The sequence below is a fragment of the Nannobrachium achirus genome, assembly GCF_963921795.1.
Source record: "Nannobrachium achirus genome assembly, chromosome: 16".
In the NCBI taxonomy this organism is placed as follows: domain Eukaryota; kingdom Metazoa; phylum Chordata; class Actinopteri; order Myctophiformes; family Myctophidae; genus Nannobrachium; species Nannobrachium achirus.
The window spans coordinates 39,238,966-39,258,430 of NC_137823.1; the positions used below are offsets into that span (position 1 = coordinate 39,238,966).

Genomic DNA, 19,465 nt, shown 5'->3' on the forward strand with positions numbered 1-19,465 from the left:
ATGCAGTGAATGCTTCGCGGACGACCTGCCTAAAAAAAACACATTTATTTCATTTGATAATGTGCCCTTCCCAAGCTGATCTCTTAACAACTCTCACCCCAGCCTCAGACTCTCTGTCCCACCAGCTATGTGCTCAATCAATGCCATTATTACTGTAACCATGTAAGACCGGAACAAACCATGGCCTCCCAAAGTTAACAAGCATATAGGCCACTGTGTATAACCAATAACGGTCTGTAAATATGGTTTTACTGCGCACAGCCCTGGGTATGGACTAGTTTTAAATACTTTTGAAAAAGAAATGCTATTTTGTACCAGAAAGGAGAGAGAGAGGTGGGGGAGAGGAGAGAGAGAGAGGTTTACACTCTATAACATTCCAGACCCTTCCTCACCCAGACGTCACCTCAAGGGTTGTCCATACTGTCTCTGACCACCAAACATTTTGTCGGAAAGGTCCGATGTAGTTGAATACCATGGTCTGACAAAAAGTCCGGTGGTTGGAGACAGTATGGGCAGCCCTTCAGTTGTATCAAAACCACTCTCCCAATCTTCCGCCGTAATCTGAAGGCTCACCTCTTCAGACTCAACCTTAGCACGTACTGTAGCACTTGCCCTTGACTTGACGACCATGCAGTTTTATGCAAAGATTCAAATGTAATTTAGATAGAATGCTATTTATTCATTTGTTGACCTGACATCCTAGTTTGTACAGTTTCAATGTACATATTAGTAGATTTTTGATGTTATAATGTTTAGACTGTTTATAAGTTCCTGGTTTAGCTATGATCCTAGATTACTGGGGCAATGCACTGTTTTGGTACATACTGTACATGTTAAAAAACTTACGCTTCGGAAGTTCCAACAGGAATTGAGGAGAGACAGAGAGTTGATAGAACAGAAAGAGAGAGGAGAGACAAAGAGAGGAGCTACGGAGAGAGAGAGAGAGAGAGAGAGAGAGGAGAGAGAGAGAGAGAGAGGTTGGGGTGGGCGATATGGAAAAATACTGTATCACGATACACGATTTTATCACGATTCATTTTTCATGTTGGTTTTTATGGAAGTTACTTGACAAAAACTAGACTCTCTGGGTTCCTTTTGGGAGGTCTAAATTGAACTTTCCAAGTATGTAACTCTGACAGTATACAAATGAAACCAAATGGGACCCTTACGGGTCCATTTGGTTTCATTTATATACTGTCAGAGTTAGTGGAGACATTTTAAAGTTTGAGAACTACTGATTTTGACCAAAATGCAGGTTTAAATTGAATTCTGCAATGAATCTCTGTATTAACGATTAAACAGGATGTTTTACACGGCTCCCTCAATTGTATCACGATATATACCATACCTCTGAAAAGGCATATTGTGGAGACATTGTATCGTCTCAATGATAATTATCACCATATCGCACACCCCTAGATAGAGGAGAGAGAAGAGAGGAAAGCGAGAAGAGAGAGACAGACAGACAGACAGACAGACAGATATAGGAGAGAGAGAGCGAGAGACAGGGATAGGAGATACAGAGATAGAGATAGAGAGAGAGCATAAAACCACACACAGCAGAAGTCAGACCTCCAGACAAACCACTTCCTCCTGCTGCAGAGAGCTACGAGTCCTGCTCAGTCAGTACTCACACACCACACTACTATTAGTAATTTTGCCGCTGTCGTCGGGCAGAAACCTCCTATCTCGGTATTTTAACCTATCGTGTAATTTCGTAAACGAACGGCCCACTTGATCACACAGCGTCACACAAAGGTATCAATTCAATAGTAGCAGACCCACAAGCTCGCGACGCATTTCGAGCTTGTAGATCTTCTGCTTTTGCTACTTTTGAATTTGAATCCTGAGATGTACATATGAGGTTTCCACCCCGAAAGAGACACATTATTTTACTCACAGTTGCATAACACAGTGCTTCTCAAACCTCAAGGACCCCCAAATGAATACCGTTACTGTTGGGTGGAAACCATTGCATGTAAATCGCATCACATGGCTACTTTTGTGCGACAGGCTTGTATGATGCAATTGGGCATTAATTTACAAAAAAGAAAAGAAGAAGGATGGAATATTAAAAAAATCGGACGGAGCTGTCTTGGTCACTTGACTATAGAGATGATGTGTACCGATTTGTTTGTACAAAGTTTGTGGGAGTAATATAAATTCTATTCGTTTTTGGGGTTTTTTTGTGCAAAAATCAGCCTCCTGGTGGCGATATAATAGTTGTGTGACGTAGTGTAAATGTGAACGTTTCACCGCAATTGGACACTGCGAGTTGGGAATGCATGTGCAAGCTCCATCATTTTGTTGTTTTCAGGAAATAAAAAAAAGTTTCAAAAGTTTGGCAGGCAGATGCGCCTCCAATCATCTGGCTATAGACCGGTTTCTTGTTTACAAACATTGAGACTAAATGCACAGCTGAATGTATCATGTAATCAATTCCCACCAATCCCCAAACCTGTTGTTTTGGGGAGCGCTGCCCGAGCTCTGCATGGTTTCTATTTATTGGCTAATTTTGGTACCGACCCATCAGTGTGACGTGGACCATAAACCCGTCTATACGCTAGACCAGTGTTTCTCAAAGTGGATTCTAGGGACTTTGTGGGTTCCTAAATTGACCCATACAAGTCTGTAACTCTGACAGCATACAAATGGAACCAAATGAACCCTAACGGGTCCATTTGGTTCCGTTTGTACACTGTCAGTCAAGGGGAGACCTTGAAATGTAAAAGTTTGAGAACCACTGCGCTAGACTAAAAGTGTCAGATCTTTGAAAGAGTTGTGTGGTTGATGTTGTGTGTTTTTGTGCATGTTTTCAGCTCTGGCTACAGTGGAGGACTTCCAGATCCGTCCCCATGCGCTCTACGTTCACTCCTACAAGGCCCCGGCCTTCTGCGACGACTGTGGAGAGATGCTGTGGGGGCTCGTCAGGCAGGGCCTGAAGTGTGAAGGTAAAGAGAAAGCACCGCAAACCTGCAACACTCCAGATTAGGGGTGTAACGCTACAGTTTAACCCATCAGAACGGGTACACTATATTGTGTATCATTATTTTATGCTTTAACTATTCATAGCAGATATACAAGCTCACAGCGTGGCACCGAGTGCCGCGCTGCGAGCTTGTAGATCTGCTATTTTTGAAAAATCGTGAAAATTAGAATTTTGACCCGATTCTATAAGTGTCTTTTGAATCCTAAGATTTTTTGAAAAACCCATGTTTCTATGTCAGCAATCTGGCTAGCCATCGTCAAAGAAAAGGTCCTTTTCACTTAACTGGAGCTCAGTTAGTCTGTTCTTGAGAGACTACTATGTCAGTGGTTCTCAAACCTTTTCGTTTGAAGGACCCCCAAAATGATATGTATTTGGCCACAGACCCTTATCTCAAAATATTTAGTTCCAGGGACCACCCAGAAGCAAAATTTGATTTACAAACGTTCGCTTTGAAAATACATATATTCAAAGATTTGCACGCAATTTTCAGACTTTTTCAAAAATAGCAGATCTACAAGCTCGCAGCGCGGCACTCGGTGCCCCGCTGTGAGCTTGTATCTGATATTTTTCACTGGTTAAAGCATTCAATAATTCTAGGCCTAAATGGGTTAAATGAAAGTGTCAATGTGCACGGCTCGACAATGTCACGGACGTGAGGAAGACCTGTTAGGTTGAAACACGTTCTCTGGACATTTATTGTGTGTGTACCTGCTGCTCCCTATGTCACTCTCTCACCATGTCACCTTCCTGTCTGTCACACATCCCTTCTGTGTCCTCCCTTTGTATCTCTCTCTCTGTCTCCCACCTCTCTCTCTCTCTCTCTCTCTCTCTCTCTCTCTCTCTCTCTCTTTCCTTCCCTATCCATTATATTTCTCTCTGTTCCAGTTCCACTATTCTTCCCGAACACACACGCGTAGGGGAGTGAGCGCGTGTGTTGGGACTGGGACGGACGGACACACACACACACACACGCACGCACGCACGCACGCACGCACGCACGCACGCACGCACACACACACACACACACACACACACACACACACACACACACACACACACACACACACACACACACATACACACACACACACACACACACACACACACACACACACATTCAGGGGGTGTAGAGAGGTGACGTTATAGAAATACTTTGACAATAATTATGCTCCTACACACTTCCCACACACAGACTGACTCACAGACGCACACATGTTGATCTCAACATATGCACATTGCACACACACGTGACAACACAACACAACGCGCGCGTGCACACACACACACACACACACACACACACACACACACACACACACACACACACTATAAGTCATGACTCAAAGCAGGAGGCAGGATGTCCAGATGGACTGTGTGACTGAGTGACATCCTGTCCATGGGTCTCTTTCAAGTCCACAACAACACAGAGTGTGTGTGTGTGTGTGTGTGTATTTGTGTGTGTGTAATTCATTATTTCATTAGGCATTATTCTATCGCTATGTAAGACACACCTACAGTATACAGTATACAGTATATACTGTATACTGGCTCTCAAACGTTTTTTCACGTCAAGGACCCCCAAATTGATATTAGGGTTCCCACGGTCATGACATTCCTGGAAATTAGAAAAATATTTTTCCAGTACTGGAAAAGTTTTGGAATTGATCAAGGGTCCTGGAAAGTCATGGAAAAATATTTAGATATGCATAGTTCTATAGGCTCGCACCCTTCAGGTGCTCGCAGCTGTCTGTACGGGTCCATTTGGTTCCATTCTATGCTTTATTTTTGCTACACTGGGGCATTACTCAAAGGAGTTATTGTTGCGCTGAATGACTTATATAGGCCTGGAAATTGGTTTAAAAATTCTGGAAAAGTTTTGGAAAAGTTTTGGAAATTCATTGGTAAAAAATTTGTGGGAACCCTGTGATATGTATTTTCGATATTTTTCAATATTAGCAGATGTACAAGATCATGGCATGGCAAGTGAGAAATAAAACCAAGTCATTGTAATCAATTAAAATTCCACCACAAGAACTTTGGTTCTAGAACGTGTTCCGTTCTAGAATCTTGGAATCATGTCTGGCCTCACGTGACTATCCATGTGTTCCCTCTCTCTCCAGGCTGTGGTCTGAACTACCACAAGCGCTGTGCCTTCAAGATCCCCAACAACTGCAGCGGTGTGAGGAAGAGACGGCTGTCCAACGTGTCCCTACCGGGAGGCTCCAGCCTCTCCGTCCCCCGTCCCTCCTCCAGCGTGGATATCCTCCCCACGCCACAGGACGAGGTAGGAAGGAGCGTTTATTTTGTAGACTGAAAAAAGGTAGTCGATCAACCAAACAGGCATCGCTACACCATCAAAGCCCGCCATCATTTATTTTAGTCGACTAAATCGACTGTAGATTTGGTCGACTAAAGTCTTAAGATATTTAGTCAGTGATGACACCTGGTAATACTCTCTCTCCTCACCTCTCCTACCTGCCCACAGCGCCCTCTCCTGGGCGCGGCAGGGAAGCGTAACTCCCTGCTGAGCGGGCGGCCCATCTGGATGGAGAAGATGGTGCTGGGAAGGGTGAAGGTCCCCCACACCTTCTCCATCCACACCTACACCCGGCCCACCATCTGCCAGTACTGCAAGAGGCTGCTCAAAGGCCTCTTCAGGCAGGGCATGCAATGCAAAGGTAATCAGTCGGTGGACAAAGTAAAATAACTCAATATACAAAGGAACATATGCTGTAAAAACTAAAGTCTTTTGTTTGCTTTCCAACTGTAGATTGTAAATTTAACTGTCACAAGAGATGTGCAGCCAAAATCCCCAGAGATTGCCTTGGAGAGGTGGTGTTTAATGGAGGTGAGTTTGATTCTGCTGTGATGCACTTTACTACCATAATTGACCCCCCCCCCCCCCCCCCCCCCATAATTGAATGCCTACTTCGTCATATGACAGTGTCACACACAAATAGCTGATCTACAAGCTCTAAACACATCTGGACACATGAGCCAAACGGATGTATCAATCTATTAATGCCCTGAAAGATGGGTGTTGGTCCGAATCTTTCCTGCAATCGTAAATATTTATTTCATCTTGAAATGTATTACTTATTTTTGTGCATGCAGGTGAAAATATTCCTAAAATTAAAAACATTATAACAAATTAAAATAGTGAAAATAACTGATCTACAAGCTCTTTCTTCCTGCTTAGCGATCATTTGATTCACTGGAAGTAAAATAATAAAGAAAATAATCGATAGCTGCAGCCCTTACATTTTGTCCTCTTCTGTTCTGTCTGTCTGTGCGTGCGTGCATGCGTGTGTGTGTGTGTGTGTCCAGAGCCTGCCAGTCCCGGCCCTGACTCTGAGGTGACCATGGAGGTGGACAGCAGTGACGTGGCCAGCGATGGGGGACAGAGCATGGAGGACCAGGAGGACACGGCGTCCACCCCGGAGGACCAGCGCTTCTACATGGAGGGACCCCCCGGTCTGGACGGATACAGAGACGACGAGACCACCAAGGCTATCAGGTAGCTTATTTCCGCTCACGGTGTGAATTTCCATTTCTATGCTGATGACACCCAGCTGTACCTTTCGGTAGCTCCGGACGACCCCTGTGCTCTAGACCCATTGCTGACGTGTGTGTCTAGCATAAAATGCTGGATGAGTGAGAACTTTCTCAAACTAAATGAGGACAAGACAGAAGTTCTCATAATTGGTTCTACTGCGCAGAGAGAATCAATAATAAGTAGACTTGGTAACCTGTCTAAAGAAAGTAACACTTCTGTAAAGAACCTGGGAGTGATCATTGACGCTGAATTGAATTTTAATACACACATTAATCATGTCACCAAGATTGCCTTCTTTCACCTTAGAAATATTGCGCGAATTAGAGCCTATCTAACATTGGACGATGCAAAAACGCTGATCCACGCTTTTGTTTTCTCTCGGCTTGATTACTGCAACGCACTTCTCTCTGGTCTGCCAAAGAAAACAACTGACAGTTTGCAACTTGTTCAAAATGCGGCAGCCAGAGTTTTAACTAAAGCTAAGATGAGAGAACATATTACTCCAGTCTTAGCGTCGCTACACTGGCTCCCGGTTGTTTTTAGGATTGATTTTAAAATTATTTTACTTGTTTATAAAGCTCTAAATGGTCTGGCACCTTCGTACCTCTATGACTGCCTGCATAGATACGTTCCAAACCGCCCACTCAGGTCTTCTAGTGCTGACCTACTCGATGTGCCTAAAATGAAATATAAAAAATATGGTGAAGCAGCTTTCTGCTTCTACGGACCGACAGTTTGGAATAAACTCCCACTACACCTAAGACAGGCAGCCTCTGTGGATAGCTTTAAAGCACAGCTCAAGACCTATTTCTTTACTCTTGCTTTTAGCTGAATTATTTTTTTATCTCTTTGATGCTATTGACGTCCACACTGTTCTGAAATTGTTCTTCAATGTTTTATGTTTTTATTGTTCTGCTTTATTGTATTCATGTGTATTTTATTTTTTCTGTTAAGTAACTGTGCTTCATTTTCTGCTCTGTAAAGCACTTTGAGCTGCATTTCATGTCATGAAAGGTGCTATACAAATAAAGCTTTATTATTATTATTATTATTATTACCACCTCTAGGGCTGTCACCATTATCACATTTTACATGACGATTAATTGTCACTCGAATAATTGCGATTAACGATTTAATTGTGTTTTTTTTGTCGTTGACAATTACATTTCTGTTTGGCTTTAAGGCTTTGAAGTTGTGACAATTAGGACAAAATAATTGCGATTATGTCAAATAATTGCGATCCCCTCGACTTTGAGAACCACTGGCCACTGGTGCCAGACTGCCAGTACACCCAGAAATGCCATTACAAAGTACCAGACCAAAAAATGTCTTCCAAGCCAATGCATGAATGATCTGATTTTAACATACTGTAACAGTTTAAGAGCTGCGTTTCTCAAATGCCCTTTGACATTAACACTCTAATAAAGAGCCTGGGTTTTTTACGCAAATGAATAATGACAGGTAGATGACGTCAATATGACAATTCTTCTCTAACTGTCTTTTGTGCTTTGAAAAGTTCAAAGCCAAAAATAGAAAGTGAAGGTGGTAAGAAAGTAGACAAAAATTCTGAGATGGCCATGGACATAATACACTTGACTTTTAAAGCAATCTTTGAAAATTGGTTATAAATTGCTCCATCTACACCTTCCCTCTTAGCCTTCCTACTTACTGGGATGATGACTAACCACTCTCCCTGGTTAGTCATCAGCATGTCTACTTGACTAGTATACATTTAATATTTCATTCATGGTAATGTTATTTGACCACTCCTTTTGTATGTCCGTGGCAAAAATATATTTTGAGGAAAATGTCCATCACAAGCCCAGGGGTTGATGACCCCTGACCAATGCAGTAAGTTTGATTTGTGCAGGGCTGAGGTTTCTTTCACTGCAGATAGTCGACATTTCAAAATCCTTAATCCTTAAATTCAATGAATTCTTTCAATGGACTAAACCTTGTTTTATTTGATGGTCTTCCAGCCCTAATATTATGCCTTTGTGCCCTCAAAAAACTGACAACACCAAAGGCCAATTGGCCTTGCCCCAAAACGATGAAATTCTAGGCCTGGTTGAGGGACTTCAATATTTTGCACTGGCTTTAGAACCACTGGAAATGTGCCCTGCACAGACATGTTGCAGAAAGATGTTGCAGAAATTGCTGAAATAGCAACACAGCATTGTGACCTCAACTGTTAGTTTAGAAAATTGATCATTGATCAAGAAAAGTTAAAATATGGAGGTTTCTGCCCGACAGCAACAGTATAAGAAAGGCTAAGTTTGTGTGCTTGTGTGTGTGTGTGTGTGTGTGTGTGTGTGTGTGTGTGTGTGTGTGTGTGTGTGTGTGTGTGTGTGTGTGTGTGTGTGTGTGTGTGTGTGTGTGTGTGTGTGTGTGCGTGCGCGCACATGTGTGTGTGTGTGTGTGTGTGTGTGTGCGTGTGTGTGTGTCTTGCAGTCCGTGCACCAGCAGCAACATTCCTCTGATGAGAGTGGTTCAGTCTATCAAGCACACCAAGAGGAAAAGCTCCACTGTGGTCAAAGAGGGCTGGATGGTTCACTACACCAGCAAGGACAACCTGGTAAGATACACAGTACTGCACCCCTCCACAATACACGATTCTGTTAGAGTGGTTCCCATGGCATCACAAACATACAATCCCTTTTATACCCATACATGGAGATCCCTGTCTGAACCAGCCACACAGATATGGGCTGTCTTCCTCCATATATGGACATTCCCAATTTTCCCATATGAAGTCCTGTTAGATATGGGCTTAATATTGATGACATCGGGGATCTCCATGATATGGGCATAAAAGGGATTTTGTTAGAGTGGTTCCCATGACATCAGTGATGTCAAAGCGGAAAACCCATAGACTGTAAAAAGTGTACATGTCCATCCAGACAGGCCGAGTCTGCATGTTTGTTTCACATACTAAACTGTGTCCTTCGGTCGCAAAAACCTGGTCAGATATACTGTACCCTCCACAATACTTGCTAACATATTGTTGTTGTCGAGCAGACACCTCTCCTCTCCATTTTTTTAACTTTTTGTATTTTTGTATTTTTTTTGCTGCCTACTTGATCATACTACAGCGCCTTACGGGTTCATTTGGTTCCATTACGGGTCCGTTTGGTTCCATTTGTGCATTCTCAGGGTTACAGACGTCAGAGTCCCATTTGGAAGTTGGATCCCCCTCAAGGAACCCAGATGGTCCCTGGACCCCCACTTTGAGAACCACTGTCCTAGATTATTTTTACATTACACACTGGTATCGGATCGGTACTCTGTAATGACCAATACGCAAGTTATGGATATCGGTATCGGGGAGGAAAAACTGGAATGGGTGCATGATTCTGATGTAGTTTCTGCTGTTCTCCTGTTTCAGAGGAAGAGGCATTACTGGCGCCTGGACAGCAAGTGTCTGACTCTGTTTCAGAACGAAAGTGGAGCCAAGTTTTACAAGGTACACACACACACACACACTCACACACACACACACACACACACACACACACACACACACACACACACACACACACACACACACACACACACACACACACCCCACCCAGTTCAGTGGTTCACCAACATTTTCGTGTTAAGGACCCCAAATTGATATGTATTTGGCTGCAATACAGTAGGTACTCTACATAATGTGGCGCCCCCTGGAGTGAGTATGGACATTTTGTTGCCCAGTACTTCAGGAAGCCTTGACTTTATGGAGATGTTTTAGTTTTTGAAGCATTCCTGGGCCAATCATTTGATGACTGGGCCATCGGTCAGTAGGAGACTATAAGTCCGCTAGTCATCAAATTATTATTATTATTATTATTTTTTTTTTATGGGGTGTGTAGTTGATAAAATAAGTCCTTTAAAACCTGGTAGCTGACCAGTACATATTTAAATCAAGGGTGTGAGCACGACTCCAACTCGTTTCAACAATTACCTTTCCAGACCGCGTGCACGGTCTGGAAAGGTAACTGTATAATAACATTCTCAAAGAGAACACCACCAGCACCCACAAAACTGTCCTTTATATGGACGCGGGTCATCAGCGTTGTGTGACACAACTTTGATGACAGCTTAACGCCGAAACGCGTCAGTTGTTGCTGGCTGCTCTGCAGCATACCATGCCGACTTAAATATAAAAATATGATCAAATTAAATGTAGTGCCTCAACTATGATAAATATGGTCATTTTGGAGGGGGTCATAGCATGAAAAGAGCAGCTAGGGGCTCCAAAAAAAGTGATGTCAATTCGCTGCTATTCATATCTAGTGTCATATCAGCCAAGTCAATATATTGCAGAGAGGGGTTGTGTTGTGTTGATGTGAGGCTGTGCCAGCCAGCCAGCGCTTTGATGTGTGCACACAGACAGCGGTGTGCTGCATGGTGACCTGCTCCACCTCCCACACCCTCACCTATTGAGTCTCTCTGGAACACAGAGACTGCCTGCCACATCCCTGCAAGCCAAATGACGTCATGATGACATCCTCCAGTGGGTGACGTTCAGAACTAGGCCAGATCACAGCCCATATGGCAGGGTTCCCCAATAGGCGGCCCGCGGGCCATTTGCGGCCCGCGGGGGGCTACTGTCAGGCCCCCACCAACCCCAGTAATAATGGTGGTATAAGAGCAGCAACAACACTAGTATAACATCGTTGTCAGGTGGAAACCTCGTATCTCCAAATTTGTACGTTCTTTCGCAAAGTAAAGCCCTGCTTCATCATTCAAGGCCGTCTCACACAAGCACACAACGCCTCGCGGTGCGTAGTTTAAATCATTTTTAAAATGATGAATGCAAAACGAATGGTTTTGGACATACAAGATTTTCACCCGACAACGACGATATCTGAACTGTCGCTGGAGTAGAGGGAACGCCGCCGTCGCCCCCTGCAATGTTGTGGCCCTCAGCTTGGTACCCTAGACATGATTCGGCCCTTGGGGCCCTGCCATATGGGGATGATCTTGGCATCCAGGACGTCATATGGACTATATGATTATTGTTAGTGTTTGTAACGTTAGTTGAAATATGAGCATGTAAGGTTATATTCAGGAACATATCTGACTAGTTATGATATTTATCTGTCCTCGATCGGACCCTCTCTGTTTAATCCAGGTCGTCCGTTTTCGTTGGCAGGATTTATTTGTTGGTTGAAATCAGGTGATATTCTAGGCCAGATCTGACTAGTCATGGTTTGACTTGATCTGGCCCCAATCAAGACGTCACTGATTGGTCCACGTCCTGACCGTGCTTGCTGGCATGGCATGGCATGGGGGCTGCACTGTCGCTGTGCCAGGCAGCGTTGCCTGCAGAGGAATGCAGACCCAGGCTATATAGGCTTATAATAAGCAGAAATGGCAACACTGGTACCAGGGCCTTAGTGCTAGCTGCGTGCGTGCGTGCGTGCGTGCGTGCGTGTGTGCGACTGTGCGTGCGTGCGTGCATGCATGCGTTGAGTGCATGCCTGCAAATGTATGACCATGCACATGAGTGTGTGTGTGTGCGTGCGTGCGTGCGTGCATGTACACTGGGTGTGTCTCATCCGTGTATCAGTGAGGGATCATAACAGGACGGGTGCATTCCAGTTCCACATCACAGCAGAGGGTTTCAGGGCAGCAGAGGTGAAGTGCCTTCCTTTCCCTTTAATCAGTGCACCAGGAGGTTCTGGAACGTACCCGACCCTCACCACCAGGTGCTTCCCCCCTTTCTGTCTGTCTGTCTGTCTGTCTGTCTGTCTGCCTCCTAGTATAATCGTAATACCTGATCATCATGTTTTTTGCGGGGGGAATCATGGTACGCACCGCCTCTTTAAGTAAAAGTCTCAATCCTGCTATGTAGAAGAGTCCGGTGATCAAAATGTACTTCAAATTATTGGTGTCAAAATAAAGTACAAAAGTTAAAGTGCTCATTATGCAGAATGTCCCATTTCACAAGTTTTCAAATGTATAAAATGTATAAAAACATTTTGAAAATAGCAGATCTGCAAGCTCACAATGTGGCATATTGTGATCTGGTAGATATTAGGCTATTTTCAAATTACCAAAATGTATATAGGGCTGAAGTTGGTAATGTGTGTTTTGTTATAATAATCAAAATCTACAAAGTAACTAGTAACTAAAGTTTACAAGTAAAAGTCTAATGTTTGCTTCTGAGATGTAGTGGAGTAGAAGTAAAAGTACAAAAAAATACAGTGAAGTAAAAGAAATACCTCCAAACTTTACTAAAAAATACCAACCAACACTGGTAGAAGAAGAACTAGTTAATAAAAGTCCTGTATGCAAAATACTTTGAGTAAAAGTGCAAAAATACCGGCATCAAAGAATTCAAAGTGTACTTAAAGGGGAATACCACCCATTTTCAATATTGAAATATGTCATTAATATACCTTGGCTTAGAGGAGTTGTGTGGAAATAGAAAAAAAGTTCCCCCCCTTCTGTGTTGCCTAGAACTGGAGGATTGATTTTGGGGTTTGTATTGTAAAGTACAATGTGTGATGTCATCAAGCAGTAATTTACAATACAAACCCCAAAATCAATCCTCCAGTTCTAGGCAACACAGAAGGGGGGGAACTTTTTTTCTATTTCCACACAACTCCTCTAAGGTATATTAATGACATATTTTAATATTGAAAATGGGTGGTCTTCCCCTTTAACCTACCGAAAGAACTTTAACACATCAGCCAATCTACAACGCATCGGCATATGACACGTTGTGAACTTGTAGATGGGCTATTTACGATTCGCTTAAGTATAGGATAGGGGGGCGGGGCACCAATGGCCTATAGCGTTTAAGGCGCATACCACATATAGGCTCTAATGACAGCGATTAGACAGCGGGTTAGATTCCAGAGCCTGGCGACCTTTGCTGTGTCACTTCCCATTTCTCTCAGCTCTTCCTGTCACACTTCACTGTAGTGATTAAGGACAATCAAAAAGTATAGGATAGGAAAGAAATCTGCAAAGCAACTAGTAACTAAACCTTTTCATAAATGTAGTGGAGTAAAAAGCACAATATTTGTCTCCGAGATGTAGTTGAGTAGAAGTATGCAGTGTCAAAAGACTTAAATAACTGAGTAAAGTAACATTACCTCAAAGTCGTACTTTTAACTAGGCCTACAGTACTTTCCAGTTACTTGGAATACTGGAAATACTTGGAAAACTGTGGAATAAACTCCCTGTCGCACTTAGAATAACAGACTCACTCCCTAGCTTCCGCCGTGGACTGAAGACTCACCACTTCAGACTCCACCTAAACCCATACTGTAGCACTACTGTAACACTCCCCTTTCCTCGATGACCACACATGTAGCTAGATAGCATTTTTAGGTTTTAGATATATATATATTTTTTCTTTTTTACTGATTAGGTGCGTGGTCTACCTATGCTATTATTATTTTTCCTAGATTGATATTCCTATGCATTTGTTGTATTGTCGTTGATGTACTGACATTATCTTGCTTATTTATATTGATGTATTACCTGCTTATTGTAAGTCGCTTTGGATTAAAAGCGTCTGCTAAACGCCTAAACTGTAAACTGTACTTTCCACCACTGTAAATGGGCCACAAGATGAGGTCCTATTGGTCCATATCCCTCCCTTTCTCTGGTCCTTTCATCTTCGGGGTGTGTGTGTGTGTGTGTGTGTGTGTGTGTGTGTGTGTGTGTGTGTGTGTGTGTGTGTGTGTGTGATGGTAACAGGAAGTTAACTTCGACAGAAGTTTTAATGTTGAAAGGTGTCCAGACACTCGAGGTCAGTAGACAACGGGCCTTTCAGGAGAACAGAGGAGTCGAGTGTGACAGATAAGATTGGTCCAAGTGCTCTCTCTGACAGCTGATAGGATGAAAACCCGATCTCCTTTGCGGTCCGTCTTTTTTTATTGGCCCGGGAAGGATATTATAACAATTATAACAAGGGTATTGTTTTTGGTGTCTCGATGAAACCTCAGACTCGAGCAGACCATCTCCATGTCTCCACGAGAGCGTTTAAGGACAGGAGAGAGTAGTGCTGTGAATCGCTCGGTTTTGGCCATAAACGTTCTCTCGCAGCGCCGATTTGGAATTACCTCCCATCCTCGCGAATACTTCTTATTTTGTAAGTTAACCACTTAAAGGTATAGTGATTTTCTTTTTTAGTGATTTAATTTTTCATTAGTTTTGTTAAAACAAAAAGTTGATTGGCTTTGTATTCTGACTAGAGCCACATCTAGTGTAGGCCTCGGTAGGCTACAATATCGGATATATACAATTATTCATCAAATACAAACCCCTCAGGTAGAGGGTGGCTCGCTCTGCGTTGGCCTGGGCATCACTGGGCTCTCACTATGCTGGTGAGTTACTTATAATATGATATCTTTGTTGTCGGGTGGAAACCATGTATGTCCAAAACCGTTCATTTGTATTTATCATTTTAAAAATTATTTAACAAAAACTAGTGAAAACAGCTGATCTACAAGCACACAACCCCTTGCAGGTGCGAGGCGTTGTGTGCTTGTAGACCGGCTATTTTCACTAGTTTTGTGCGACAGTCTTGTATGATGAAGCAGGGCTTTACTTTACGAAAAAAGCTTAGCAATTTGAAACTTGGAGGAGATACAAGGTTTCTGCCCGACAGTGATATGGTATGATGTTCTGTCTAAATGTCTGTTTGTCATGTTAGTGATGATGTTCTGTAGCCTCGCCGTTCTCAGAGTTCTGAAACAGCCCAAGCTAGGGGAGATGGGTATAGAGAGGGACAACAGCATGATGATCTGTGTGATCATGGAGTCATTTGTGGGAACTGTCTTTATTTAGTGCCTTTTGGGAATATGAGTTGATCAAGGCCTGTTATTAGATTAAATGGATTTAATTGGAGCCACTCACACACAGAGCAAGATTTAGCACACACACACACACACACACTCCGTGGACCCCAGGTTGGCATTTACTGCGCGAAGCTGTTGTGGTCAGACGACGGCCGTCTGTGTTTTCCTGTGACTCATCTGTAGCCTACTCTCTGGTGCAGCACTGACACACGCACGCACACACACAAACACACACGGTAGGGTAGACCCTCCTTTGTTGTCATAGAGAGAGAGAAAGGTTTTGCCTTTATGTCCACGTTGAAGTAATTGTGTGTGTGTGTGTGCGTGTGTGTGTGTGTGTGTGTGTGTGTGCGTGCGTGTGTGTGTGTGTGTGTCACACAGACACATGCAGTAAGTCAATACTGTGCGGAGTGAGACACACACACTCGTTGTATCAGCGATGTCCGTTTGTGGTGTAGAGTGGTGCGGTAGAGTGGTGAGCTCGTAGATCTGCTATATTTTTTCACATTTTGAAAACATCTGTGTCATGGCTATTGGCTATTCAAAAATAGCCCAGGCTCCCCCAGAGTTAGTGTCGAAGTGTTCCTGAGCAAGACTCTGAACTCCTAATTGCTCCCGATGTGCAGGTTTGTGCCTTGCATGGTTTCCTCCTCCATCTGTGTATAAATGTGTGTGTGAATGGGTGAATGTAATGCACAATCCATGTAAAGCAATTTGGATAAAAAGCGCTATATAAATTCACCATTTAACATTTACCCATCCCTTCAGATTAGGGGGTCTATGGCCGTATACATATCATCTTTAGAAGGCATTTGTAGAATCAGCCTCAGGTCTTAAGGGTTAGAAGAATGTTAAAACATTTTTGAACAATGTTGAATAGGTATGGGATGAAATAAAAATTTCATGTCACGATTATTGTGACCGAAAAAAAATAGATTTACAACATTATCACGATAATCAAAATATCTCTAATAACCATAATCCTGGGGCGGATCATTTTCCAAAAAATAGCAGAACTACAAGCTCAGAACGTGTCACAACGCGGCGCAAATTGGCTATTTTTTGGCAAAGAGATTTGGTCGAGAGTAAAAAAAAGACTCAAGTACGTTTTACCAATAATAGAGGGTTTAAATGGTAGTTTAATGGAAGCTCTGCAAATAAAATGTGAATTGATCCCAGTGTCATGACTGAGGACAATTTCACGATAAATGTAAATCTCCACGATACGATTATCATGAGTGCTTTTTATCATGATGAAGGATAATAACGATTATCGTCCCGTCCCTATTGTTGAACCCTGGGTTCCTTCTTCCAGGAGATCCCTCTGTCAGAGATCCTGCGGGTGGAGGCGGCTCAGGACTTCAGCTCGCTGCCGCCGGGCAGCAACCGCCACTGCCTGGAGGTGATCACGGCCAGCATGGTGTACTACGTGGGGGAGAACATCCGACCACCGGGAGGAGCAGGAGGTGGAGAAGGCCTTCTCCACCACCACCACAGCGCCACCCTGGCGGCCTCGGGCCTGGGCCTGGAGGTGGCTCAGAGCTGGGAGAAGGCCATCAGACAGGCCCTGATGCCCGTCATCACCCCGCAGCCCAGCATCGGCGGCGCCGCCCCTGGCATGCAGGGCAAAGACCACAGTGAGTCCATATACTGCTGTTAGTAACGGTGTCTTAATGTGTCAACACTGTTACCAGTGTTGACACATGGGCCGCCACCATTCACTTACGCTTTATTTTGAAGAGCCCTGGAAGCCATGTGCGTGTGCATGTTGTGTAATCTGACAATTCTAGGAAGGAGGTCAGTTTGTTTACAAACGGTCACGAAACTAAAATCCTAACCGGGCCGACCATCACGGAAGAGTGTCGTCGTGAAAAAAAGGAAAAAAAAAGAAAAACTGTTTTCGGTCAATGAAGCATAGACGCTTCATTTTGCTTCTGGCTGCGTTGCGTCATGATGTATGCATGTTCTTCTTTCTCCAGCACCCGCAGCAAGCGTCTGTTTACCTGGTTACCATGGTAACCCTTAACTCGTCTGTGGGCGAGTTAAGTCTGTGAGTCTGTGAGTCTGTGGACGAGTTTAGGAGAGCTTGGCAAGCGAGGTGCTGACATGGGATCATTTTATGCTTTAGCTGTTGAAAAATAGCAGATATACAAGCTCACAGCGCGGTACCGAGTGCCGCGCTGCTATTTTTTAGCAGCTCTTTTTTCGTAGAGCTGCTATTTTTGAAAAATCTTGATTTTTGTTGTTGTTACAAATCTTTGAATACATCTTTTTAAAAGCTAACATTTTTTAAAGCAAAAAATAATGGCGAAAGTAATACATCTGCTGCCAGGTTTGAATTCATTCATTCGTCTTCCTCTGCCAGAGTTTTTCAGTGTTTTTGCCTTATTTTTCCAACCGGAACGCACCGTGTTACCAGGATGCTTTATAGACCAACAGTAGTATTTTGAACTCAAACTCCAAACTAACAAACTCAAACTAAACGACTAAGAATTCCTGTCCTCTAAATATAAGTGAGCATAGTTTAACTGCCTGAACATCTTGATAGTAGAATCCTCTCAAGGTTCTTGAAATCGAGAACCTTTATGTCTACTAATACTACTAATATTAATCACAAAGGAGGCTTGCAATCCATTGAGTTTGGCTGTCATGAAAGCAAAACTGACCATGATTTCTTCCCACTATCAAATATGCTGATGGCCCAGAATGCCTTTATGTATTGTTTGTTTGTGAAACATTATGCAACGGAGAACAGATGACAGCTTGTTTTTCTCCCCCGAAATGAAAAGGGTTTTGAAATGGAGCACTAATGTACTGCAGTGAATAAACACTCACATAACGGCTTCTAATGTGACTGATCACACACACACACACGCGCGCGCACGCGCAGTCACAAAGGACTCCACACGCTTTGTAAATGTGTCCTTTTGCCTTTTCTAAATCGTCACTGTCGGGCAGAAACCTTGTATCTCCATATTTCAACTTTTCATGTAATTTTAGTAAATCGATGCCCTACTTCATCCTACAAGAGTGTCACATGAAAGTAGTGAAAATAGCCAGTCTACAATTTTAAAAACATAATAATAATATTTTAAAAATACGGTTTTGGACATACTGTACAAGGTTTCCACCCGACAGTGGTGAAATAATCCACAGTCCTTAAACCCACACATCAGTATGCGCTCTCACATTGCATTCATTCACAGGACGATTAGCAGAACTATGTTAAACAAAAAGCTGTAGATAGAGGAAAAAATGTCTGACCTTGAACAGACATCCATGACAGCAAAACAATCTTATTTCATAATCGTCTCTGTCGGGTGGAAACCTCACTTTTCAGGATTCAAATTCAAAAACAGCAAAAGTAGCAGATCAACAAGCCTGAAAGCAATGTGTCGCTTCGCTCTACGTTTTGAGCTTGCAGATCTGTTACTTTTGAAACATTTGTGTGACGCTGTATAGTATGATATAGTAGGACGTTAATTTATGAAAAAACACAAAAAGTGTAGATCTGTGGTTAAAGGAACTTGCTTACTGTACAGTCAGTACTAGGGGTGTAACGATACATTTTAATAGCGATACGATACGCATCACAATACATGGTTGACGATACGATACATGGACGATATTGGTTCATTCATGGCGATACGATACGATTTGATTCAATGTTTAAAAATCGATATCGTAAATATTTAGCAAAGAAATTAATTCTGTGTGAAACGCTGTGATTCTCTAGCAAATACATGGACATTATATTTCAACACATATGGACAAACCTGCACCTTGACATGAACACAGAGATTACACAAAATTATCGATAGACCAAGAGCAGCTATATGGAATGGAAAAGTAATTCGACCCCTTTTTCATTTTCCCTCTTAAAATTGCTAAATACAAGGCACAAATACAATGTATGTTTCCATACAATCGATTATTTACATTGCAAAACAACTTGATACTGATTATCTGCATTTTAAAACGATACAAAGCCAAAATGGTACGATATTTTGCTTTTTCAAACAACATAGTAGATCATTGCAAATTAAAATCTATTTTTCGATTCAGTTACTATAACGTTACACCCCTAGTCAGTACTGCTCTAGTAGCAGTGTCTTG

The 19,465-nt window shown here is 42.8% G+C and overlaps 1 protein-coding gene across 2 annotated transcripts in view; it reads left to right on the forward strand.

The window, feature by feature from the left end:
* Nucleotides 1-19,465, forward strand: part of LOC308300241 (serine/threonine-protein kinase D3-like) — a gene marked incomplete at both ends in the record, with an annotated part of 54,965 nt that overhangs the window by 30,121 nt on the left and 5,379 nt on the right. Inside the window, 8 exons of one of the 2 annotated variants that reach the window (XM_080744054.1) lie at nucleotides 2,820-2,951; nucleotides 5,110-5,273; nucleotides 5,475-5,667; nucleotides 5,760-5,837; nucleotides 6,317-6,506; nucleotides 8,997-9,120; nucleotides 9,931-10,008; nucleotides 16,665-16,986. In XM_080744054.1, the coding sequence (XP_080600180.1) occupies nucleotides 2,820-2,951; nucleotides 5,110-5,273; nucleotides 5,475-5,667; nucleotides 5,760-5,837; nucleotides 6,317-6,506; nucleotides 8,997-9,120; nucleotides 9,931-10,008; nucleotides 16,665-16,986 (1,281 nt within the window). Of the gene's footprint in view, nucleotides 1-2,819; nucleotides 2,952-5,109; nucleotides 5,274-5,474; nucleotides 5,668-5,759; nucleotides 5,842-6,316; nucleotides 6,507-8,996; nucleotides 9,121-9,930; nucleotides 10,009-16,664; nucleotides 16,987-19,465 lie in introns of both variants that reach the window. The other variant, XM_080744055.1, reaches the window with a different exon arrangement.